Source organism: Cylas formicarius, unplaced genomic scaffold (genome assembly GCF_029955315.1).
Source record: "Cylas formicarius isolate icCylForm1 unplaced genomic scaffold, icCylForm1.1 PGA_scaffold_6__28_contigs__length_40554024, whole genome shotgun sequence".
In the NCBI taxonomy this organism is placed as follows: Eukaryota; Metazoa; Arthropoda; class Insecta; order Coleoptera; family Brentidae; genus Cylas; species Cylas formicarius.
In genome coordinates this window covers 7876176-7904164 of record NW_026844347.1, presented here as the reverse complement: position 1 = coordinate 7904164, position 27989 = coordinate 7876176, and the positions used below count along the sequence as shown (strand labels likewise).

Below are 27989 nucleotides of genomic sequence, written 5' to 3'. Positions count from 1 at the left end.
TTAATACATCGAGTGAAGAGTTCGGACTATCACTAAACGTAAAAAAGACAAAATTTATGATAATATCAAAAACAGCACAAAACAATTCACAAATTCATATAAATAACCACTCCATAGAAAAAGTTGACAGTTATAAATACTTAGGTACAATTGTAAATAAAAATAACGACTGCTCTGAAGAAATCAAAGTTAGAATAGGACAGGCGAGAACAACATTTGTGAAAAATGAAAAGATTGCTCTGTGGCAGCGATCTCAGCCTGGATTTAAAAATCAGAATGGTGCGATGCTATGTTTTGTCGGTACTGTACTATGGTGTAGAGGCTTGGACTCTGAAGAAACTGGACATAAGGAAACTGGAGGCGTTCGAAATGTGGTTGTACCGTAGAATACTTAAGACCGATAAAGTGACCAACATGGAAATCCTGAAAAGAATAAAAAAGGAAAAAGAAATTATCATTACGGTAAAAAAAGCGTAAACTTCAGTACCTTGGACACGTCATGAGAGGAGAAAAGCACCAACTACTCCAACTGATATTACAAGGAAAAATTCAAGGAAAGAGAAGTGTAGGAAGAAGGCGTCACTCATGGATGAGAAACTTACGGGACTGGTTCGGGTGCACCACAAACCAACTATTTCGGTCTGCTGTGTCACGAATACGAATAGCACTGATGATTGCCAACCTTCGCAACGAAGACGGCACTTAAAGAAGAAGATACCCAAATTTTCAACATTATCGAAAAATATAAAGAATACGTGAAATCTGCGAAATCTTATGGTAGTGTGAAATCCGGTTTATTAATTTTGGACCGTGATTTGACTTTCGATTAATTCACTAGCACAAAAAACCTCAAACAACAGCAAGATTATTTTCAATCTTCATTGATAAAGTATTGAAATTATTTATCATCGACTGCTGATTGTTGTTCACTCATATTGTTTTATGGTACGACCTTAATAATAAAATGTAAATGGAGATTTTAATAACAAAGAAATATAAAGTAATATATAAAGTAAATATATGGTGCATTAACAATTTGCATAAAATTGCAATTCGCAGTTTCCTTGAATATTTTCATTTAATATGGCCAAAGCATTTAGAGCCATTAAGTGGATAAATTAAACTCAGACCTTCATTTCATTCAAAGCGAGGCGCTAGAAGTAATGTTCTAAGTGTGACTATTTGACCGCGTTTTTTAATTCCATAGCAGTATTTCGCCGAGGATTTTACGGCACCAAATGCTAATTTTACGTTTTCAGGAAATGTACAGGGTGATGAAAAACGAGAGAAGATCGTGTTAGAGGTGTTGATATTATAGATGTGTTAACATGGCCAACAATTCCGAGAGAAAAAAGAAAGTAGATCAAAGTACTACAATCTTAATTCAAAATTTTCAGCGAAAAGTGTATTAAGTTGTTTCCACTAAAACATCCAGGGAGGTGAACCGACCATTTTCCAGTATCTCCATAGTAAACTTAACGAAAGCTCGTAGATTGCTGATGTGGAACAGAAAATATTACAGTTTTGCCATTTCAAATTTCGAATATATCATCGACCTTCATTATAGATATGTATCATAGATTGGGTTTTCCTTTTGCGTTTCTCAATGCCAGATCTCTTCTATTTTCAACTATTGGAAAGGGAAAGTAAGAATTTTTCAGGCCGTATCCTGGAAGGTTCAAGCTTCAATTGAAATTAGAAAAAAACATATTTTAAACAAAAATTGAGAAATAGATTATGTTTTATAGAAAACCATTTGATAAAAGTGCAAAAAAAAGCTTTTACCGGAATTAAACTGAAAATTTGACTGCGTAGTACTTTTGCCACAAGTTTTCCAATAGCTCTAAAACTCTGATTTTTGTTATGCTGTGTAGACTTTAGAATATTTTTTATAATAAAGCATATTCATGTATCTTTAATAACTTTATGAGATATTTGGGATGTAAATCTAAATGTCAAACTAAATTCGAACCATGGGGCACTGATTGAAAAATTCATATTTAAAATGCTACCGCAAAAATTGATTGTTTTGGAATAAAAAATCAACGAAATAATCATTAAGAGTAACAAATAATAAACTACAAAAAATACCTACTTAGGTATTTAACTATTTTAATAAAATAAACACATTAAATTCAGATATTAATAAATTAACACACACACTTCATACTAGCGAACAATAAATACTAATAATATAAAACAAATCCACCGGATATTGGATTCTCAAAATGCATTTAAACACAAAATAATACGTTCTTAGAATTCGCGACAACAATTTTCTATTTTCATTGGAGTAATTAGTTTTATGCCCCCATTAATTTTATTTCTAAGGTCAGCTTCATTTTAGGATGGCATTTTTTACAACTTTTCGGTAATCTGGACCCCGTAAAATAAGTATAATGGTGTCAGGTCAAATGATCTGGTCGGCCACCTTAATGGTTCAGATTTTCATCTAGATATCTAGATCTAGAAAAGACATAACATTTTCTTGGATTAATTCTAGAAATCCAAAAAAAGTTGGTTCAATAAAACGATCGCCTAAAACCTCAATCCAAGCATTTATTACGAAACTGTCTTGGAAGACTCCTTATTTAAATATAAATTGTTTCTATAACATTGATTGAATTATGTGAAGTAAAGTAAGGTAAAGCGATATTCATCTGAATGATGGCCTGTTTTTCAATGTGCCATTTGCCGAAGTCTATCCTACTACGAAAGTCACTTTCATACATGTTGTGATTGATATTTAAATCATTTAGACTGACTTCGCGTTAAGACGCAATCTGATGGTCTCTTGTAAAATAACTAAATAGAATAATGTTTTTGTTTTTCAGACTACTGCAAATATTCCAGATACCAACCAATTGCAGTACAAACTAGCTGTCGATATTCTCAAATTATTGTTTCAGCAGCCATATCATTGTCACGCCTGGTTATTTGATATATTTTTTTGGTTAGTTTTGGTTAGTTTCGACATAGAGTCTCTAGTTACGAACGCTCAAAGTTTACATTCCTTAAATTCACAGATATATTAAAATTCGAGAATCTGGAATCAAATTTCCTCATCTCAATTGAACAATGATTATCTGAAACACATTTTTCTTGTAATGCTCAAATTATGAGACATTAATGTTCGTTCTGTTATTAGAAGAGCATCAAGCGGCTAGAACACTAAGTTAACCGGAATTAGTTATGTATGAAGTCCCGATTTACAGTACTTGTAACACCTTAAGCGGCCTATACACATGCAGGCAGGTGTTAAAAATTGCCTGTACAGGTCGAGACACGCGAGTAAGTGCGAATGTGTATGGGTCAAAACTCAAGGCGCGTTCAGTTCCAAGCGCGGCTCGAAGCGAATCAAATTGTGGCTGATTTTTAGAGCAAGTGCGAAGGCCAACTTAATTTTTCTCACAGTAGCAGTCCCCACCAACTGGTGAACCTCGAGGTTTACCTGAATAGTGTGTGGCCGCAATTCGTTTCGCACTTGCTCGCGGACTTACCTGGACACACTTGCGCGCGGACTTGCCTGCATGTGTATAGCCCCCATTTTGGATCTGTTAAAAACAGGTTAAATCTGAGAAAAACAGATGTCCAAACTATGTTCTGATATAAAAAAAACGATAGTTACAACTGTCCGAATTTAATTGTTTCAAAGATTTAACCGGATGTGTCGGAACGATAAAAAATTCAAAATTGCAAGTTGCATTTCAATTTATTTATTTTACAAATACAATATATATATCTGACGCTGTCATTTATAAAGGAAAATCGTTGGCTAATTGAAAACAAACGTAGTTGGGAATACCGTGTTTTATTTGAAATAGATAGTAAATATCCCACTAACTGATACAGGACTACACTGAGGTGCTGGAGTATTGGAGAATGTAGGTTATCGATCAGTTTTTGGATGCAAATTATAGACGCTCACTATGGACTATGAATTCCATGTTCCGGAACTATACAGGGTGGCCTTTATATTGTGGGATGATAGTTTATCTCAGAACCCGCAAAAAATATTTAAAAAAATTGTAGACAAAAGCTGTTTGTTGAAATTTAAAACCTAGCTTCAATTAAATCCTTATTACAGACATATTAAAATTCGCCGTGCTAAGGTAAGTACTAGAATGATTTTATGTAAATCAGTTCGCAAAATGTGCGATTGTCCCGGTCGAAACAAAAATAACGAAAATACCATGTTCTCTTTAATGAAACACACTGGTTGATATGTCATCTTCTTCTATTTAAATAATAACGACTCATTTTAATATTTACAAAATTTTACAGTTTAATGCACAAGTGTGTATTAATGTCATGGCAGTACCTGAAAGATGCGAGGCACGAGTGATTTTGGTCAATCTCAGCGAAAAAAAATTAGGATGCTTTTTCTTTGTGGTGATGTTGAAATTTAACTGTGTTAGATTAGGTACTTGGTGTCTGACAAGGCTTTCATAAATTTGGGTTATTTTTGAAAACCACAACATTACTGCGACGACTCAAGGAAATATTGAAAATTACAAAATAATTTCTATAATAATAAGTCAAAAGTGTATAACGGTACTTACTGAAACGTGTAAATTTAAGTTAAGCATGCATTCAAAGAACCCTTCGTAGGCATGATATGCATATTCAAGTCTGGGTACCCAAGTATCATAAAAATAGAATTCAATTTTGTTTGCAAACTTGCTTGCAAACGGTTATTTTGGTGGACGGCCTAACATAAATTTGAATCTCCTCCACTTCTGATAGATGCTTGTGCATAAGCTTGTCTATAGTAGTTCCAGTTAGAACAACTGTTAGAAAGAGTAAAGTAATTTGCATACATTGGTTGGTCTATGAGATTTGCAATAAAACGCATCTATCATTTTACGTATCATTAACTTACAATTTGATGTTAAAATAAAAGAAACGTAAATACTAATGTCGGAATATTTAAAGATGTCGTCAGTAAGTCAAAAAAATGAAACTTGCTTTAATCAAATTATTTTATAAGCGTGTAAAGTTCTCCTACTTCTTTGGATCTAAATCTGGATACATTTCATAGAATTTCATAGAACAGAAAAAAAAACAAATTCACCAAGACTTCACTTAAGTAAGCGTTGCTCTCCATTCGAGTTTTTTGAACATTTTTATATTATTGGTATTAAAAATAACTAATTAACTCAAATTTTCTCAATATCCAATCGAATTTATTTGCTTTTATTTTGGAAGTCTTAATTGTCTTCTAGAATATACATGAAATATAATGCTACATTAAAATATAATTCAATTTTCTTGTTTCCACAGGTATAATCGCACATTTTGTCCTGTCTACACAAAACTGTTGCGTGAGTCCTATGGAAACTATAAACAATATGTCAAATTTCTATGAATTCAAATGTGCTCAATTTTAGCTCTCAAAACCTCTTAAAGTACGAAAATCCAATAAAACACAGAGTAAAGGGTTTTAATAAGGAAACTAGATATTTTGCTGGAGAATATGTTGAAGAACCAATGGTGCTCACAATAAGTTGGCTTCTTCAGAGCTTGACTGAAACTGGCTCGCATTTTACTCGGTACCTGTTTTAATATTGTTTGAGGGGGACGGAGCTAAATGAAGGGCATAAACACCGTCTCGGATGACTGATTCCCAAATTAGTGGCAGGTAGAAACCTGAGTCGTGGTTAAAATTGATAGGTTGCTTATAGATTTCTATAGACTCTCGGATTTTTCGTTGGTAGAAGAATTGATTACATGCAAAAATTTTGGTTTAACGAATAAAATTTTAAATCCGGTTTCGCGGTTATGTTCGGCAACTGCCGATGAGTTTATTTGTCTTAGTCTTAACTCTCTTTCGTGTTCTTTGAGCCTAGTTGATATTATTCGTCCGGTCTCTCCAATGTATTATTTGCCGCATATGCATGGAATGCTGTAAACTCCCAGCATCTCAAATGCAATTTTGTCTTTGACGGATTGAAGATCTCGTTTTGACGTTATATTTCTTTAAAACTTTTGATATGTGGTCAGTGATGTTTTCAATATAAGGAAGGACAGCAAGTGTGGGATTGCTTTCGATTTCATTGCTATTGGAAGGTTGTGATGAAGTGTATTTTGTGATGGAACGCTTAATATCTTTAATGTGGAAATTATTAGAGAGATGAGCAGAGGTAAGGTGATATAATTCTGGGTTCAAGGACTCGTGCTGAGATAGTTTTGCGGCTCTGTAAACAAGAGAGTTGATAACCGGGGCTGGATGGTGATGTGACAATGCATTAAGGTATCGGTCTGTGTGCGTAGGTTTTCTGTAAACACAATGACCCAATATTAGGTATGATTTTATATTGATAAGAATATCTAAGAACGAGGGTTGTTATTAGTTTCTATTTGAATGGTAAAAAGTATGTTAGGGTGTATAGAGTTTAAATGTCTAAGAAAATCTACTAGGGATTCCTGACCATGAGGCCAAATGACATAAGTATCATCGACGTAGCGTTTCCATAATTTTGGTTTTAGATGGAAGGTGTCGAGAGCTTTCTTCTCAAAGGTTTCCATAAATATATTCGCAATGACTGGTGATAGTAGAGGACCCATAGCTGTTCCCGACGTTCGTTCAAAAATTTCACCGGTTTAAGAAAAATATGTTCTACACAAGTATTTCTCAATTAAGGTGAGAAGGTTTGGTTCCAGATTCTCGGGTTTTAATATATCTGAAATGACGGTGAGAGTTTCAGGGATAGGAAATTTAGTAAAGAGGGATTCTACTTTGAAACTAACCAGAATATCTTGTTTATCTAATGTAATGCTTTTTATTTGTTCAATGAAGTGAAAGGAATTAAGCAGGAAACTGTCAGGTTTCCCTGTAAGGGTTTTAATAAGGAAGCTAGATATTTTGCTAGAGAACATGTTGGAGAACCAATGGTGCTAACAATAGGTCGAAGGGGAAATCCTGGTTTGTGAATCTTTGGGAGTCCGTAGAGACGAGGAATTTTAGAGGGATGACAGATTTTTTCTCTATCAAATTCCAACGAAAAAAGCAAGAGTCTATAGAAATCTATAAACAACCTAATTCTTAACCGCGACTCAGGTCTCCACCTGTCACCAATATGGGAATCAGTCATCCGAGATGCCGTTTATATCTCTTATTTAGCTACGCCCCCCTCAAACAATATAAAAGTAGGTACAGGGTAAAATGCGAGTTAAGTTGGGAAGAAGCCAACAGGATGATTGGCGAAACGTTAGCTAGTTCGACTAAAAAAAACCGATGCAGGAGGAATCCAGAAGTTTTATAAAAAGTATTTAAGTAGCCTGTGGAAGTTTCTTTGAAAATAACAGAGTGTTGTCTAAAGTGTAACTCGCCCATCCAAGGGGAATCACCTCGTATTCCTTTACATCAGACGAGTTTGGATAAAATCAACGAAAAGAACGGTTGGTCGTATAAAAAATCCTTTATTACAAATGGGTAAATGCCACATTAAAAGTTTTCAAAACTCCGATGGCGTCTGGCTCGGTTTACGCTGCTAAGCGACAATGAAATTATCTGTAAATATTAAACTCTGTTTGGACATGAAGCCTAAGTAGAGTGGGTTGTTTGCGGATTTATTTCGTAGCTTTTCGACGTCGCAAATTTAACGAGATTTTCATCAAATTTGTTATTTGTATGTGGGCGAAACTAAATAATTTCAACAACGCGGGACTAAATAGAATCATGAGAATATAGAACAATGCAATGGTAATCGTTTAAAGTTACACCACGATGGCTTACAATGCAAACTCAGCGTATAAAGCAGAGTACCTTTTGTAGAGTAGAGTAGATACGTCTCAAAAGGTTGGTATGGAAACGTTTCGAACACTAGTAGTAGGTTGCATAAAATAATTCTGATTTTAAGTTCGAGGGAGCCATCTATCTGTGAACTAATTTCATTTCTCATTATGTTATATATATCGTCAGTTTATAACTTTCTTTGACGTTTATTGATTTCCTCTTTTTAGACATTCCAGCTCTGTCTGCGTCTTCGTCTTTTTCTTGTTCTTTAGGGGTCTATTTACCTGTACTTGTTTTGGCAGCCTGTTTTCTTCCATTCTCTGGATACACCCATAACTTCATCTTCTTCTTTACTTTTTCGTAACGTGGACACGTCAACTCCCATACCATCTAAGATGCTTTATTGGTTAGTCCTAGGTTAGTTTCAGCTTACTCCGATAATTTCGCGCTCTATCGTTCCTAACACAGTCCAAATTTGGTTTTCCAGCGGCATGTCTCCGATAGTTCATTTCTGTGGATTCGAGTGCATTCACTTTTCTTTCTTTCAAGGGTCATATATAACTTCTGTCTTTCTGTCCCATAGTTGTTTCTCTCCCTTGGGTGTTTCTGCGCTGAATTTGATTGTACTTTTAGCCATCATTTATGACATATACGCCAAGGTATTTGTATTTTTGGACAGTGTTATAACTGATCTTATCATTGTGTTAAAGAAACGTAATTGTTGATATATGGTCAGTAATATTTTGAATGTAAGCAGTGGGAAGTATGGAGTTGCGTTCAGACTGATTTTCTTTGAACGGTAAGGGTAAGTGTATTTTGTAATGGAACGCTTAATATCTCTAATGTGGAAATTGTTTGAGAAAAAAGATTTTAGGTGTTTTAAATCTGTGCCCTGTGATTCGGCTTGAGAAATTATTGGTTGTTTTTGTTAAATAGTTTTCTTGCTATAATCATAATCTCAATCTTTTCAACTCGTTTTTATATCATATTTAGAAAGTTGTTTTTTTTTAATCAGGTTAATTGAAAAAGCTAAACATCGTTCTTTGTCAATTTTTCCTATGTTTGTATTAGTTTTGCTTCTGGTATTATTGTTATTATCTTTTCTTGTTTAATTCTGCGTTTCTCTATATCATTTTGTCTTTATTTATTTATTTATTTTATTATTATTATTTTCAATTAAACAGCAAATTATTTTTGAAAAATGCACTTTCCTTATAAAACCTTCAGGACAGACAGGACAGAATTTCGAAGGGTTTGGAATTAGAATACAGATTTCATTCAATCAACCAATTTATTGTCTATAAGGAAATATAAGTATTCATATGCCAAGGATATATAAAGGGTAATAAATAGTTAATGCTATGGTCAATTCTAATAGAACACTTACTGAAATTACTAAAAATTAACTAAAATAAAACAAGACGTTAATAAAAAAAATGTATAAATTGATTTGTGAAACATTATCCTGAAAACCATTAAGAAAACAATAAAAAATATTGATTATTAAAAAACGACCTAAGTTTTAGAATGTTTTTCCACAAAATACTACACATCTTTCAAGAGGATAGTTATGATCTCGTTATAAAATAGCCTAAATAGTACGTGGAATACAGTTTCATTTTCATGGAAATTACATGCAGTGCAAAGTTTACTACGGTTGGCTTGCTGTGACAAACCTTTATACTTGAATTTTGTGAAGTGATTATTCATTAGCCTAAGGTAATTTGGAAAACATCTTGTGGTGAGAATTTCGAGCGGTATCAAGTGAAAGCAAATTTCATTATATTTAACATATACAGGATGTTGTGGAAAATCTGCTTGGACTAAAATGTTGAGACAGATAGGAAAATCCGAATTTACAAGTCAGACGTCTCACCTGCACAACCCAATTATATTTAATAAAGATAGTTTCCGCCAATTTTAATAGGCGATCGAAATACTGCGTCGGGAGTCTGTCGGTGCCAATTCTAATTTAGACAACTTTTAAGTATAGTGAGTTACACCAAACTCCAGTTGCAAGAGAGTAGAGCAGGTAGGATGCGGCAACATAAAAAATGTTTCAGGACGTTAGATTGCGCATTTTCGATAATATCAAAATAACGTAAACCCCCGACAGCAATGTTACTAGAAAAATAACTGGCAATGGTACTATGAAAAATCTGTATTAATGCTCTACAAGAGATAAGTTTAGATTTATTGAACATGCTAAGGGTAGGAACTGTGCAGAGAAGATTCTGCCAGTCCCCTAATAAACGAAGGAGAGGAGAAAGTAACTCCCAAATATATATGATGATTAATTACTTTACCCCTCGGAAGGATTTGGACCACCCCGCCTAAAAGGAATGGATGTAGTTTATGAGACATTAACTACTACAATTTTTAGCTTGCATAGAGTAGAATAAGAAGTTCATTGGTGACGTTGATTGACAGACGACCCATCCGATGAAGAAGAAGAAGTCAAAAATGTCAGAAATATTAAATAAAGGTACTCAAGGACTCCCCTTGAAGGACACCGAATGTCTGTTAAAATCGGTCAAAGGCTCTGACAGTGGCTGAACATTGTCTAAGTTCTTTGTAACATTAATTAAGTTGAGACTGACACCATAGTTATGCAGCTTGTGAAAAAGCAAGTTATGACGGATACAGATTTGAAGCTTATTGGCTCGTATTTATCAATTTATCATATAGGAATCACTGTTATGACTACCAGGGGAGTCATCAACTGTTATAAGTACCACAAGGCATTTATAAAGAAAGACGATTTTGGGTAATATAGCTATTACGAATAGTTTTTAGCTAAACTACTTGATGTGGTGTGAGCATGATGGTGAATTTATAGCTGGACAGTTCTTTTTGACCAAGAAGGTGGATTATTGACAAGTACTTAGTTGTTCTTTTTCTTGTGATATTTTAAATCACAGAAACAAGAAACAAGAACTAATGCTAGAAGAAGAGAGAGAGAGAGAGATCTTTTGGGCCGAAAACAAATGCAATTCAGTGTAGTTTGTGCAACTAACCAAAATTTGTACTGATCTGTCCACATCTAATTTTAATAAAATTTGTGCTGCAACGCGAAGAAATAGAGTGCATGATTGGATTTGTAGACAGTGTGCCGCAGTTAAGGTCGTGCATCCTTGTTTCCCGCTCTGATCGAGTGGAGTTGGATCACTCACTGGTGACGAACGAAACACCACCCACTATGCTTACCGTCGTCGAAAATGCTTACTATGCATGTCAGCAGGCCGGAATCGGGCCTTTGCAAATATTGCAAACTTAGTCAAAAAATTCAGATTTGTAAATTTAGATTGCTGACATTGTTCTTGTTATATTGAATATTTTCAACTCTATTAATGAGCAGAATAATAAACTTAGCAATATTTTGGAGTAACTAAAGATAATGAAATCTGTTGAGTTTGGTGGTGAGATTGATGTACTCCGAAACAAAATGCTTTAAAAATGATATGCAGCTTTTGAAGTCGGGGAATGATACGCAGTTATCTGTTGGGTGTACAGAAATTTCATCTGGAATTTACAGGATCGTTCCATCAGATCAAAGAATGTAATCTTGTACAATGTACTGGAGAGTGCAGCTGATGACTCGAAACTCCGTGTTGAACAAAATAAGCAATATGTATCTAAAGTTCTTTCCGCAACTCGGGTGAATCGTTCAACATTTAAGGCTTTTCGACTGGGCAAACATAACAACGGGGGTCCTAAGCCGTTGAAGGCTGTTTTTTTTATGCATCGCTTGTCTCTTGTCTCTGTTTGCCTTGCAAACCGTAAATTCCTTAGTGATAATGTTATAAAGGCTAGAGCTTGCCGCATGTTCTGTTGGCGAGCCAGATTTACATGTTCAGTAGGTTAAAGGGGCACCGAAGGTTGCTCAACAGAAGAATAATTCAGACCCAAAAAACGACAGGCTGTCAAGAAACGGCAAGAATTCAAAAGATTGAATGAGTTGGCGCGTGGCTTAACAAAGACTACTTGGATTCATAACTAGGTTTTAGTGACTTTATTATCTTCAGGCAAGATCGCAGCCAGGCAAATACTGGTAAGACGAGGGGGGTGGGACCTTGATCGAAATTCGTAGACAATTAAAGGCGCACATGGATCATATTAACTGTTCTGTTTTGGAATATATTTTTCTACATGTTTCGTGCCGAGTGAAAAAAATTATTCTTATAGATCTTATATTTACGATTTCACCAGTAGCTCAGTTTTGTGTTGCATCTGAGAGCGTATTGAATATTACAGAGCATCATCTGACTTGTGAGATTATGTTGCCTATTGATTGTGATGTTGGTTTAAAGTAAGATGTGTGAATTGTTACCTATCTTCCATACCATGGGAGGGTGTGCTTGACACGCGGGATGTTAACAGATGTTTCTATTTTGTTTTGTATGGTGCGATTGAGATGTTTGTTCATCTTAAGCGATTTAAGTCTTCACATTTCCCTGCATGGGTTAGTCGCGAACTAGAGAACTTAATTGTTATGAAAAAAACTGCGCACACAACACAATATACAAGTAAACTAACGACGTTGATGATTATTTGTAATTATATGGCTTAAGGGATCAGTATAATTCACTGCGTAGTGAGTGTTACAGTGCATATATAATAATAATTAATCAGGATATCACGTATGACCCCAAATCTTTTTGGAAACATGTATTTGGGTTCCGACTGTGGTCAGGATATTGTTGGCTTATTTGCAAAGCACTTTGCTTCTACTTATGAAAAGTATGAGCGTGTGATTCCTAATTGTAGTTTTGGCTACAGTTTAGACTTCAACTCAATGAGCGTTTCACTTGCTGATATGTTTGAGAGTATTATGAACTTACAGACTGGAATTTCGCATGGACCGGACGGGATTCCATCAACCTTGATTAAGAATTGTGTGTGTATTTGGAGTAGGCCACTACAACATATATTTAATTTAGTCCTTGTCATCAACCATTTTTCCTGACTTTTCAAAGGTTAGCTATTTGGTACCGATTCATAAGAGTGATGATAAGAACGATGTCGATGGTTCCTAAACTGCCAGATAAGTTATTTAGTGAGAGACCTTTGTGGCATTGCAGGGGAATTCTTTATGATCAACAGAATGGATTTGTATAGTGTAGATCTACCGTAACAAATTTCCTCACCTACCAAACAATTTTTATTGAACGCCTTTGAGAGGTTTGGTCAGGTTGATTCTGTCAACACTGATTTCTCGAAGGCGTTTGACCGTGTGAGTCATGTGCATCTTGTCTCCAAGCTTAGAGTTATGGGGTTGGGGGTTGGGCTGGTGCAGTGGATTCAGTGTTTCCTGTCTGGTCATACTCAGTTGATTCGTATTAATAATTATGTCTATCCTATCCTTTTTAACTTGTTTATAAATGATATTGTTAGTGTTTCTGAATCGCAATCGCTTTAGGTTGCGGATGAATTGAAGATATTCTGGAGAGTTGGATGGCGCGAAAATGTTCTGCTAGTTCAGAGGGACGTGGACAGTGGTAGCACAGGGTCTAGAATTAATAGTCTTGCGTTTAATGTAAAAAAATGGTGTAGTATTAGCTTTAGTCGTTCATTGAGTATGGTTCACAACCGATATAGCATTGATGGAGCCGAGATCGATGCAGTCACTAGCATGTTTTCTTCGATTCTAAACTAAGTTTTGTGACATATTTTGCGGAAGTGCTAAACAGGTCTATGCGAGTCTTTGGGTTTGTTGTACGCAATAGTGGCCAACTTACTTCACATTGCTTTAGACTCCTCTATATCTCTTTGGTTCGCTCTAGACTTTAGTACACATCTGTGGTATGGTCGCCATAATAAGCGCTTGAGTGATTTCACTTAGTTCTATTTATTGTTATGGTTACATTTTGTTCTTGTTTGATTCTAGCTGTTTTTCTCTCTATTTGCCTTTAATGAGTGGAAAAATTTTGTAAATTGGTTAAACCGTAAATAAATAAATAAAAATAAAAATTTATATTCATATAAATCGGACGAATATGTTTCACTTATCATAGCAGATTAGGCAGGCACAAGACTCCCAATTCTCATTTGCTGGCTCCCCGCGCCACACCCCGGGCAACTGCATCGACCTGCAGGCTAAACCAAGTGAGGATAGTCAGATATGACGAACCTAATACCGAATGATTACCGGTGTAAGTAATCCCCTCTTGCTAGCCAACACCTTCGGATGGAGGAGCTGACAAGAGCAAGGACACCTCCTTGTCCTAGGAAGAAGAAACCCTTCCTAAAGGCGGATGAAACTACATACAAGTTCAACGGCATGGGGATGCAGGAGGCAATAGGAAACCACTGCGTTAAAGATTCATATGAATATCCCTATTAAAATCATCATGAGGAAGAAGAAATCCACATTTAATGATTTGCCATGCGACCCGGCTAGCGACCGGCGCTTGGGGATTTCCGGGTCCTTAAGTGTGAAATGTGCGACCGGCCACGTGCATGCGGGAGCCAGGCGGTACGTGGAAACTACGCGACTGGCCGAAAACAACAGAATATTTAAAATCGCTACATGGAACGTTACCACGCTCTACCAGGCTGGAAAGCTTCGGAGTGCCGTGCTGCAGATGAATAGAATGGAATTTGACATACTGGGAATGAGTGAAGTTCGATGGACTGGTAATGGACAACACACAATGGATGATGCAACTCTGTTCTACTCAGAAAATGAGCAATGCCATGTCCACGGAGTCGGAATACTAATTAAGAAGAACTTAACAAAATTTACATACTCAGAGAGATGTATAATGCTACAGATCAGTGGATTCCCATTCAACATTAATATTATACAGACATATGCTCCAACAGCAGATAAACCAGTAGCGGAAAGAGAAGAATTCTGCGCTCAATTAAGGGACATATATAGGGTAATTAAGAAAAATGAGATAACCATTATAATGGGTGATATGAATGCAAAGATTGGTCAGGGCCAAGTTCAAGATATCGTTGGTAAATTTGGATTAGGCGTGAGAAACGAAGCAGGAGATCGATTGCTAGAGTTCTGTCAAGAGAACGATCTTATCCTTGGCAATACATGGTTCCAGCTACCACCAAGGAGGCTATCCACTTAGAAATCTCGGCAGGATGAGGATGGTCAATTTGTCAGGAATCAGATTGACTATATAATGATTAACAAAAGATTTAGAAACTCAGTAAAATCAGTGAAAACTTACCCTGGAGCTGATATCGAGTCCGACCACAATCCGGTGGTTGCACAACTAAGACTGCGTCTAAAGAAACTAGCAAAGAAAACATCAAACAGAGGTATAGACATGGAAAAACTACCGGACACACAGAGCAAAAACAATCTGGGAAATAAAATTAATAACAACCTAAGGTTAATGGCCCAAAATAAGGACGACGATGATTGCACACTATGGGACAACATGAAAGGAATTTTACAACAAACTATATCCTTGGCCAAAAACAACAAATAAAAAGGAAAGAATTGATGACCGATGATATCCTGTGCTTAATGGAACAAAGACGGCAAAATAAAAATAATAAAGCCAGATACAAACAACTACAGCGAGAAATTAGAACAAAAATCGGAGAAGCAAAAAATCTCTGGGCAAACCAAAAATGTCAGGAAATTGAAGACCTGGAGAAGAACCACGATAGCTCTCATCTACATAAAAAAATCAAGGAGTTTACCAACACTGGAACTAAGCGAAATCAAACGGTACTAGTAAATGAGTCAATCAAAATTATAGTAGATCAGCAAGAACAACTTGAAGTATGGTGCAAATATATTGAAAAAGTGTTCGATGACACCGCACAGACAGGCAGGATGCTGAGGAACTGGAGGGCCCAGAAATTATCATGTCAGAACTTAAAAATGCACTACGTCTGACCAAAAACGGGAACGCTACTAGTCCAGATGATCTCCACGCAGAATTGATAAAACTTCTTGATGATGAACATCTTACATTATTGCTCAGAATCTTACGAGACAGGTAATATTCCCGAAGAATGACTTGTTTCGATTTTTATCACCCTACTCAAGAAGGCAAATGCAAAGCGATGTAATGAATACCGCCTCATAAGTCTTATGTGTCACGTGTTAAAGGTATTTTTGAGAATCATACACACCCGAATATGGAGAAGATTGGATGCTAACATTGGCGAAACTCAGTTTGGATTTAGGAACGGCTTCGGGATACGTGAGGCCCTTTTTGCTTAACACAGAAATGTCTAGATCAACAGACAACCGTAATAGCTTGCTTCATAGATTACGAAAAAGCTTTTGACAATGTGAAACATGATATCCTAATTAACTTATTAATCAAACTGGGACTCGATAGTAGAGACATTTTCCAAGAGGTTCTGGAAGACATCGAAATTGGAATTAAAATTAATGGGAAAATCCTAAACAATATTCGGTATGCAGATGACACTGTAATACTAGGCCACACCATTCAAGATATTCAACAGCTATTAAACAGAGTAAATACTATCAGTGAAAATTACGGACTTAAAATAAACTACAGTAAAACGAAATTCATGGTAATGTCTAAAACTGGTATTAACAATGCGTCACTGTCAATTAATAACCAACCCATAGAGAGAGTACACCGCTTTAAGTATTTGGGAAGCTGGCTAAATGACGAGTGGGACCCAGATGAAGAAATTAAGATGAGAATAGAGATAGCCAGAAGCACGTTTTTTAAATTAAAGTCGCTTCTCACAAATAATGATGTTAACCTGAAAACACGCTGAAGAATAACACAATGCTATGTTTTAACTACCCTATTTTATGGTGCTGAGAGCTGGACTTTGAAGGTCTCCAGCATGCGAAGGGTGGAAGCTTTTGAAACGTGGCTCTTTAGACGGATCCTTAAAATACCATGGACGAATCGTGTGACCAACGAAGATGTGCTAAGACGAATGAACAGAGAACGAGAATTACTAACCACAGTCAAGAGAAGGAAAGCCTCCTATTTTGGCCACATTTTTAGAAATCAAAAATATGCCTTATTACAGCTGATCGTGGAAGAAAAGATAGAAGGCAGGCACGGCCTGGGTAGAAAAAGATTTTCATGGTTGAAAAACCTTCGAGATTGGTTCCATGTACGTGATGCCGTAAATCTAATACGCATGACTGAATATCGCGAGGAATTCCAAAGGATGATTGCCAACCTTCACTAGAATGAAGCAGACACTGGAAGAAGAAGAATCTGAGTTTCAACATAAGCTCCTTAGAAATCATATCTTTTAGAAAAAGTTGTGTCCATTTTTTATATGTTTAACGTTTGATACGCATTTGTTTCATATTAGATTTGTTTCATGTTAGTATTCGAATTTATTACTTGCTACAATAACTTTTCTGTAAAATGGGGTTAATATAGACAATATATAATATAAATAAAGTAAGAAGTCAAACTTAAGTTATGAATATTGACAATATTTTGTGGAGCACTTTTACATAATTCATGTACCTTATCTCGTAACTTACAAAAAAATTTAAATACAAAAGTTGTTTCTATTTAAATGGCCTTTATTTTTTTAATTTTCCTAATCGTCACTTTTTTTATACAGGGTGGTAAAACAAAGTTACATTTTTTTAAATTTGAAATATATTTTTTTTTAATTTACGTTTTAGTGCATTCTTGGATAGTCCTTTTAAAGACAAATTCAACGATGTATATGAGTATGGGTCTGTGGTGCAGCGTTTCGAACTTATTAGCGATCATCTTCAAAATTCGCGATATGTTTAAACCATGCTTGTTGGGTCGCTTATTAACTTTTTAAACTTTTTCCATCTGTTATTTTTACTATAAATGCTTTTCTTTAGACAATGATCAAATTAAAAATATTTGCTTAAAATACAAAGCGATAATTTTCTCAATTTTATTAAATGAGACACCATGTATGTTATTGGTTTTTCAAATAACCACTTTAATAGGAATCTCGATTATATAACACAGTACGGGTCTCTGGCTTACCCCCTTTTGGCTTAATTGGCAGATAAAATTAAAAACTGGGTATAAGATTTAAATTATGAAGATATGAAACTGAGTATTAGCTGCTTATCAACTTATACACAGCCGTTTTAGAGCATTGTTAAGAAATCGTATTAATAACAGAATATTAAGCTTTGCGTAATGTCGACAAATTTTGCAAATTACTTATTTCTACGTTCAAATGTCTACGCGAAATGATTACAAAAAATTAACACTAACTACTGTTGTATATTACTTACAAGTAAAATAATTATATTAGGCTTTCAATATGTCCGCCGTTTTGAAGAATACAAATAGTATTTGCTATTTCTAAATGGTATATGGCAACTGTCGACGGTTTATCTTTGTAAACCATATTTTTCAATATGTCCCACAAAAAAAGTTCATCGGGGTCAAATCTGGACTTCTCGCCGGCAGTTTTGACCAATCCACGTTTAAAAAACGAATGATTGCGGCACTTTGATGGTAAGCAGCGCCATCTTGCTGCCAAATTAAACTTTAATGCTCTCGTTGGGGAATATTATTATGTATAAGTGGCCGAATTTAGTTCCTTAATAAGTTTAAATATCGTACGGATGTTAAATTTTGTGTGGTAAAATATGGGTCCTAAAATTGAAGATCTCCAAATTGCGCACCATAATTTCACGGACCCTCGCCTGTCTTTACTTCAAAAACACATTTTTTTATTTTCTGAACTACAATAATGAGTATTTTTCCTATTAAATAACACCACAGATTTTGAAAATATTGATTCATTATTTCAAATTATATTTTGAAATATGTTATCTAAAAAATGTCTATCCATGATTATATTGCAAAATTTGACTCTTAAGTTAAAATCTGCTTCTTGTAATTTTTGTACTGGTGTGATTTTAAATGGCTTATAACTGTTAATTTTTAAACATGTTTGATGTGTGGTTCGTCTTACGTCTACATCTGAAGCGACAAGGCTCGTAGAGGTCTCTGGAGTATTTTCAAAATGCAGAAGAATATCTAGCTGCATATTTTCATCCAAAACCGTTCGGCTCTTACTTTTTTTCAAAACTGCTGTCCTTTTTTTCCAGGCAATCGCCTATGAGAACATTTGGCTCTATATTATCTGTGATCTATTATACAAAATAGACTCACCTAATAAAATAAATAGAAAATAGTGAAAAAAGTACGCTTTAAACATTATAATATACTGATACCTGTCAAACAATCCGTAATAATACCACAATAGAGAACTACTATCGTTTTCAAAGCTAATGTGATTATATCAAAAAGGTCAAAATTAATAATATCATCAATTTTGGGTTTGTGTCTTTCAACATGCAAGTTTCTATATATTTTTGAAAGACTTGTGGTCCATATTATTAAGAATATGAATGTTTATAATATTTAGGGGGTTTCCTCGGTAGATGGCGCGTTAGATGTTGATTGATTATTGGATTATTCTTTATTAATACTATTTTTCGTGGTTTCTTGATACTTTTTAGAAATTTAATTATTTTGTGAACTTCATCCTTTGAAAATAATTACGAACAGAAGTCTAATTCGAGCTTAATCTATTTTGCAGCCTAGCTCATAAAATTCATTTTCCTACAATGAATTGAAATTGAATTTTAAATCATGTTAACTTACACAAAATCTCCCATCAAGAATTTGTAGAGCAGATTTTAAATAAACGCGTTTGCTTATAGATATTGGATTTTTGTAAGTTGTTTTGGGACTGTTTGTCTTTGAGAGTTTTATATCTAGTTTCCAAGTATAAGGCCGAATTTGCATTAAGTGTTCCCCTGAGGTGGAAAGATCCACGGGATAAGTTATTCCAAAATTGAGTCGAGTTTTGTTTCGGATGACTTTATTTATAACGAGGCTGAACATACTGGGTGGGGAGAGAAGTATTTCGGAAGTTGTTCAGCGTAGGGAATTAGCGATAACAAATTTTATTACTTAAGTAGGCAAAAAAGACCGCGGAAAATAGTTGCACATTTTTAAAATGGATGCCATAGTTTTAATGTATTATTTTTATTTATAGACCCCACAATTCTCCTTCCCTACTAAGCTGTTAGCCTAACTTGCACTTGCACGCACCTAGACATCCGTTATGGCCTGGGCTAATTTTTATGAGATATAATTTTTATTTATTTATTTGTTTTTATATCATATATTTTCTAGTACACAATAAAGGCGTGGCGTGGTAGTCTCTAAATTCCGTCATTAGTGTTTAAAATATTTTTTTTGTTTTTTGTTTCAGAGCTAAGTTTGATTTGTAACTAAAGAAGTGGGTAGTTTGATTAAGTTCGTGGTTACTATGTGCTTATCATAAAAGAAGTTAAGATAGATTCCATATACGCACGAAGAAAAATGTTCTCGCCATTTATCCCATGACGGGTCAATTGGCTAAAGTTGGCCAATATTTTGAACTTTTTCGACATTTTATTTTTCTTTCCCAATAAAATTAAGATCTCCAGATTATTTGTGTTTTTTAGGCTTATGTTGATATGAAAATAAAAATAATTACCGAGGTAGTAGAAAACAAGAACATTCTGTATGGTCTCCATTTCCCCTAACAATAGATAAAATTATCAATAGATCACTAGTTACTGGTGATGAAAATACATTTGTGATAGGGAATATTTTTGTTGAATTTAAATCTTTAGTTTCGTCAATATTACGCAAAATACCCTCCTATAATGATAATTAATCCAATATAAAATTTTCATTTAAAAAGAAAGAACTGTCTGAAGAATTTTTTCATTTCTTTGATCCCTTCCTCCAAAACAGTTTAAGAACTGCGCACTCCCAATAAAAACAAGTCCATTTTCTTTCGAGTTTTCTATTCTATCGGGGTCAAGAATAAGGGCTCCAACATGTCACTAAAACTAAATTATTGATAGTCAGTAGACAGAATATTTGTGAACCCAATCTTTTTACCAATTAAGTTGGTATAGAACAAGTGAAACAGCACTGATATTTGGGGACGGTTACAAAAATCAGATTGTTGCGTTGTACTGTCTTCTCAAAGACGTTTTTGAGAAATCGTGTGTTGCTTTTGCTCGATATCATTAGCTGTGATGCCTGCAGTTTCTATTTGTTGTTTTATTATTTCATTTTTTATAGTATCACTCCATGAAATACGCAAAGATCTCCTGAAAATATCCATTTACACTGCTTCAGCTCTTTTTATGTACTTTTATGAAGTTTTTCAGGTTTATTTGCCATATATTAGGGTAGTCATTATTAATATTTAGAAAATATTAATTTTCCTTTTCTTCATTATGTCTTTGCTCCATGGTATGATTCTTTTTGTTTGAATCAATCGTTTTTCGATATACAGCTGTTATTAAAACTCACGTCCAAATAACATTCACATACACATACCCCCGGCAGCTTGATATTTCTTATATCAAGATTGGTCTTCCTACGCACATATTTTTTTGACTATTGACTGCTTGACCCAAACCTCTATATTCCTCAGAGGGTTTCCGCATCTTACATTGTAGTCATCCTCGTCTTTATTTATCACAAATTCCTTAGTTGAATGTTGACCTATTTTTGGTGTTGACTTCGAGATTGAGGTTGGATTGTTGAAGTAGTTTCCACAATCTTGAGACAAGAACATTGTCATAAGCTTTCCGGGTTACAATAAATATGATGTTGCTAGGACTTCTTTTTTCTATTATTTGTTTTACTCAGAGTTTTCCTCGCTTGCCAAAACTAAATTCTCAAGCGCCATTGCCATAACATTACTTAGTTGTGCGATGAAATGCTTCGTTGTTTCTAGGGAAACAATTTCCAAAATACACAGTCCTCTGCTCTTTCTCGCCTAAATTGTCTAACTCTAATTCTCAAGCGATGGTTCTTGCTTTAGCAAATAAAAATTACGTTTCTTCACCGTGCCGCGATGTTCTTCGTTTTACGGCCCAGTAAAACAAATTCAATTCGGCGATGGAATCTAGCTGCAAAAAACCATCCGAGTGGCATTAAAAAGACGTAAAAGGGTGGTTCTTTTTGTTTCTTGACTGATGACTTTCAAATACGCATCGTCAAAGAACTTAATTACGTTCCGATGTCTGCGATCCACCGGCATCTGGTTCTCCCTTTTTCTCCCTTTTAAACGATTCGGTGCTTATCCAATTTTCGATTATCTCCATCCTGGTGATAATAATCGCACAAGTAGTCGGGTTTCCTCTTAAACGTTATATCCAATAAACCGTGATAGATTTTGTATTTATTTCAACATTGTAATGAACTAAAAGCTACAATTCAAACTGTCGTAAAGACTTGGAATGAAAAAATTATGGTTAAAGCATCCAAATGCTGGAAAGTCCCTAGAATTACCGACTAGAATTAAAAATATATTACAAATAACTAAAATGAATACCGTTTCAAAGCTGGAATGAATTTCATTCGGTTTTGTTAAAAATAGTTTTCGCTCTTAAGAGAAAGTGGTGGACCGAAACTGAAGTCAAGCTCTGAAGAAACCAACAGGATGATTGACGAAACGTCAACCATTTCGAACCAGCAATAATCGACACAGGAGGAATCCAGAAGTTGTGTAAAAAGTGTTCCAACAATTTCGGAAATAAATGTCAACTTCGGAGTTGCTGAACGCATTTTTCCAAACTTGTAGTTCTTGGAAAGGGTTAACAACTCAGCCATGAACAAATTGATTTAGATTCCGTTTTGCGACATCATTGTAAATCAAATTAATTTTCCCATAAAAATTAAATACGCGGACATGACTTTTATTGAAAGGGCTTGATATTTTTCATGTTTATTTTGAAAACATTGAAAACCCAACTGTTTCTGATAGAATTAATGCGAAGATCTTTGGGTTTTTTATGTTATTGTTTTTTGCGGTTGTAATATATTTATTTTGCAATATTTTGGTCATATGGGAATGAGTATGTAATTATTTTTGACATTTCACATATAAAGTTGGGGGTTTAATAGTAATTTTACATATATTTTGCTAAAAGAACAAATATTAGACTTTAATAATGGTAGAAAATATTCCCAAAGTTCGCAACACTAGTTTGTAATTATTTCCTTTACTGATATTATAGGTTAGGAAAGAGATATCGGTTTTCACTAGCGGGTTAAACCGTTTCGTTTCAGTAAAAGTGATATCATTGCATTTACTTTTTTTGAGAAAATTAATCATATTTGTAATGATGTCACAAAACGCACTCTTGCGGCTATAGAGGCAGTCTAGATTAATCAATTCGCTCGGGGCAGAATCGATACCCTAAGAGGGACCCCTTTCAAAAAGTACAAAATGCGTTTAGATATTCTGACGTTAATGACATTTATTTCCGAAAATATTCTGACGCGTCCCATCACTTTTCCTTAAGAGGTCGGCAAGACCTATTCTACGAAAAAAAAGGTATTCATGTCAGTTATCAGAAATGTAAGATTATTTCCCAAAAAACGGGTTTAAAATTCACAATGCGATTAGACTCCCTGGTGGGAATTATAGAAATTTAAAAATATTTTACAATATTTTCTATTGTTAGCTTTAGCCATAAGTTTTTTTACCCCTACTGCTTATTACACTTTTTCGATTGAATTTTGATTTTATTGGGTTTCAAAATATTAAAACCATATTGGCTTGGTATCGACTTTGACGATTTCTATAGGATCATTTCAAGATTTTTTTTGAAGTGGAATGTCTTGGAAAATTTTAAAAGAAAACAAACACTTTATTAATTTTATTCTTACAATCGGACAATAGTGAACAAGATATCATAAAAAGGAGAATATATTCCTCTTATCAAAACCAGATTGTTCTTACTTTTAGTATTCTGAAAAGAAAGCTAGAAGATGGTGAAATCAAGGTGGTTACACAAATGGAATTGCACAGGTTGCACACATAAAGATTTAAGGACTCTCAGGGAATTAGAAGTATAGATTCTAATACAGATGTCTAATTCGTCGAGATTGAACTTGGTTCAAGAAATGCTAATGAATTAAATTAATATTAAATCCTGACTTCAAAAAAATTTTTTTTTAAATATTCCGGTCAACCTGTGCACCTGTTACATAGATCATCAAATTCATCAAGTGCAATACCTGAATTTCAAGAATATTCTTACAAAATAATATTTATCTTGAATCTAGTTACAAGAGGGGACAACTTTTATTATTAAAAAACAATTCGTATGAGATAGCTAAATAGATTGAGCAGACTGTTTTCCATTGAAGAAAATTATGAGAATCACAATGGAGGGCAACATTTTTTAGGATTCCCGAAATGGGAGACTTTGGAGTTATTGGTGTGCTAACACCAATTGTTCACAGAAATATAGAAAATATGCAACGTACCTATCGACGAGTCCATTCCGTTTTCTTTAAAAAATCGCCCGTCGTCGTGGATGTTTGCTCCCGGCAATTTGCTTGACTCAAATTTTTCTAAAGCGATTTTCGCAGAATCCGTTTTCGGCGTGCTCTTTATCGCTCGGTCTGCGGACGTTGAGATCGCTTCACCATAATTAGTTCTTTTGCCGCGATTTTCATCGTCTGAAGCGTCGGATACGTGGAACTTTTGATTGATGCTCGAAGATTCCGTGGGAAGAGAGACGTCTGATAGATCCGTAAAATTGTTCTCTTTCGATTTCGTGAAACTCAACGTCGCAAGTAAACAGACTATCATTGTGCAGAAACCGGTCATGATTGATCTTCCCGAACCGTTATCATTTCAGTCGATGATCTGAAAAGGAAAGATTGGTTATTAAAACACCGATTCTATTGAATTTCCTTAAATTTGCAAGGATTTTCAGATTAGCCCTTGGAGATAGCAGCTACACAGAAAAAATATGTGACTAGAGACTATCAATCTGCCAAAGACTATACTCAGTTTTTAAATTTGCAATAACATGGATCATTAAATTAGTACAGTTCAGATAAGGTGCAATTATAGTTTTCAATATTTCAGGAGTCTGAAAATCATTTTATTACTATATATTATTATATTAGACTAAATCTCAATATTGTGCTGTTGATACGTAACAAGTGCACCAAATTCCATCTAATAATTTTCGAGATTGACAGTGGTACAATATAAAATTCCAATTAAAAAATCTTTGACACCCTACTTTTCTAACCAACAAAACCTTTTCGGTAGCATATTGATATAAGCTTCTTCTCTCATTTTAAATCGAGGTTGCGTCTTATTGAATCATCCTGTATTACAATAGTATTAGTCCATAGCAGATAAGAGAGAGTCAGAAAACTTTGTTGGCAGGTTATTAGGAAAGCCGTTTAAAAGTTTTCGGATTACAAGGGAAAATCGAAACTTTTTTACTATCCATTGGAGCGTTAAATCTCATTTTGGCATCGGAGACGCGTCTGGTAGACAAATTTATAAAGGAAAAAGAAGTACTCTTCCATACAAATAACAAAAATTTACAACAATATCGGAAAAAGCACGTCATGACAAATTTACACAAATAAAAATTATTTGAATCATTAAATGTAAGTCGGCGGCACTTAGCTTTAATTGGGTGTTGTGCGGTATCGAAGGACCAGTAAACATTTTGAGAATTTCACGTTTTTAATGGATTTATTGCGAAAAACAATAAATGAGTACAATCGTAGCTCTACGTATCGCTGTTGTTATTGCACTGGCTTAGCTTAGCGGCCAGTTATCCTGTTCGGTTTCGTTCGGGCAAGTTCGGTTGACACAATTGTAGGTCTGGACGCTTGGCGCTTGATTTTAAATATGAATTTAGTCATATTTGCACTAACACTGGATGTTATTTGTTATGGAACGTTTTTTTTTGACTCGTATCATTCTTAATATTGTGGATCCATGGGGAACCCATGTTGGTATTTTTCCGAAGTGAAGGAAACATTTGTATTAAGCACTACTCTAAGCAAAGTAAAACATTTTCTCCCCATTCACAGATTTTACATAATTTTTAAAAACTTATAATGACTTCTTAGTAATTTTTCTATATCTTTCAGCCAGGATGATGAACTAGCACCTTCATTTTGTCAATGTTTAGGTCTAATAGCTATTATTCTGAGTTTTATTATCTAACATGTATTTGGAGGCGCAACTCACTACGTACGGGGTGGTCTGTCTTAGAACCTGAATAGAATACCAAAAACAAACACAGAAATTGCTTGGATTCACTTGTATGTACTTTTAGAATACTATATTGCTATATATACAGGGTGTATTTTTCTGGAAAAACCTACAGTTTCTGATATATTTTGTCTGACCGACTGATTGAAACCCTTTGTAATACATTTGGGGTTGATTACCTTACAGAAGAAGATGTACTTTAATAGTATGTGAAGACATTTTAAAAATACTTAACTACAAGCCGGGAAAAAACTAACATTAAATTGAATAAAAAATCAGTAAAAACCTTTTTGTTGTAAAATTTCAAAATATTAGCAAATTAACATTTTTTCATCTTAAAAATGCAAAACGACAATTAATTGGGCAAGAAAAAATATTGCGAAACATGGGAGTAAAAAAATCATAAATTATTAACACAAAAGCTTTTAAATTCGTTTGTTTAATTAACATTTAGACACTGATATATCCAGATGAACAGAACCAACAGATACACTGTTAGGAATGATTAATAGACAAACGTAAAAATTTAATTATGAAAATTATTATTAGATAAAAATTTATTTTTATAAAAAATCTGTTTTATTATATATATATTATATATTATATATATATATATATATATATATATATATATATATATATATATATATATATATATATATATATATATATATATATATATATATATATATATATATATATATATATATATATATATATATATATATATATATATATATATATATATATATATATATATATATATATATATATATATATATATAAATATAATACCCCGTATTGTTTTCAACGAGGTCTTATTCGCCCCTACTTTAACGAAAACATCAACTAACTAATTCCATTTTTATTTTTATTTTTTTTTTATTTGTAGCACGATATATTCTTTAAAAAAAAAGTTTTTCGCATCTGTTTTAAATCACCCTCTATAAAACCACTGGTCTGTGATCATGGGTATATTCTATGTAAATATATATGACACCAAATCTATCGACCACTTGGATGTTAGTCCAATTTTCGAGAAAATCGAAAATTTTTCACCGATGCGGAAATAAAACCGAACGGTTCATTGGACTTTCCAGTACAAAGTTCGATTCTTTAAAGCTTTAAATCGTAAAACAAGAATTAAATAATCGATGTCAATTATTCGACTGCTGCATCGCTCTAAAATCTATTTGAAAGCTTTTAGAGTGCAGGTCAATAGAATGCCATATAATCCCCCATATCATTAATAGTTTTGTAAATATTTTAAAAACTTGAGAAGAAAAATAACTACTTAACCCGCTTGTTGGAGTTTGTTGGCAGATAGATAGAAGAACTTGAAATATATGACCTAGACTAGAAGATTAAATTTAAAAGAAAAAAAGGAAACGACATGAAGAATGAAAACCAAACGAATACCTCAACGGATACTATTCACAAAAGTTCTAAATTACTCCTGCGGTGGTCACAGTAGCCTATATAAGTTTCTTTCAAAAATTACCTCAAAAGATATTGAACTATATAATATATATATATATATATATATATATATATATATATATATATATATATATATATATATATATATATATATATATATATAATACCCCGTATTGTTTTCAACGGGGTCTTAAACGCTCCTAGTTTAACTACTTATTTTGCATAAAAGGCTAAATAGTGAATATTAAATAGTTTGCTCAAGAGACTTGCGAACATCGATTTCTTCGGAGTCGCCGCTCTTACAACAGACTTTTTGCTTTCAAGTTCATTTTTAGTTCGCATAATTGCTAACGTAATTTATTTTCCAAGAAATCGCTCCATCTAAAGGGGACAGTGTTGCTCGTTAAGGATGCAATGGTTTCTTTCCTCCCGCTTCCATTTCATTTTCAATCCTTTAAAAAAAAAATTATGCACATGTATAAGTTTTTTTTTTTGAAGGATAGAAAATGAACTTCCTCGAATATAATTTGCATTTTGCTTGTTGGTTGAACATTTGTTGTCTTTTTTTAAATTAATTGTGATAATGGTTAAAGAATGTTATTTTTAAGTTTATGTTGTCTTTAAAGCTTCTTTGAATATATATATATATATATATATATATATATATATATATATATATATATATATATATATATATATATATATATATAAGAAACTTATATAGGCTACTGTGATACATTTTACAAAACTTCTG

At 34.0% G+C, this 27989-nt stretch overlaps 1 protein-coding gene across 1 annotated transcript in view; it reads right to left on the bottom strand.

Annotated features, from left to right (window-relative positions):
- LOC132704210 (uncharacterized) overlaps positions 1-24376 on the bottom strand; it is a 74355-nt gene extending 49979 nt beyond the window's left edge. Inside the window, exon 1 of the mRNA XM_060674100.1 lies at positions 24031-24376. Within this exon, the coding sequence (XP_060530083.1) occupies positions 24031-24376 (346 nt within the window). The remainder of the gene's footprint in view (positions 1-24030) is intronic.
- Positions 24377-27989: the final 3613 nt, after the last annotated feature.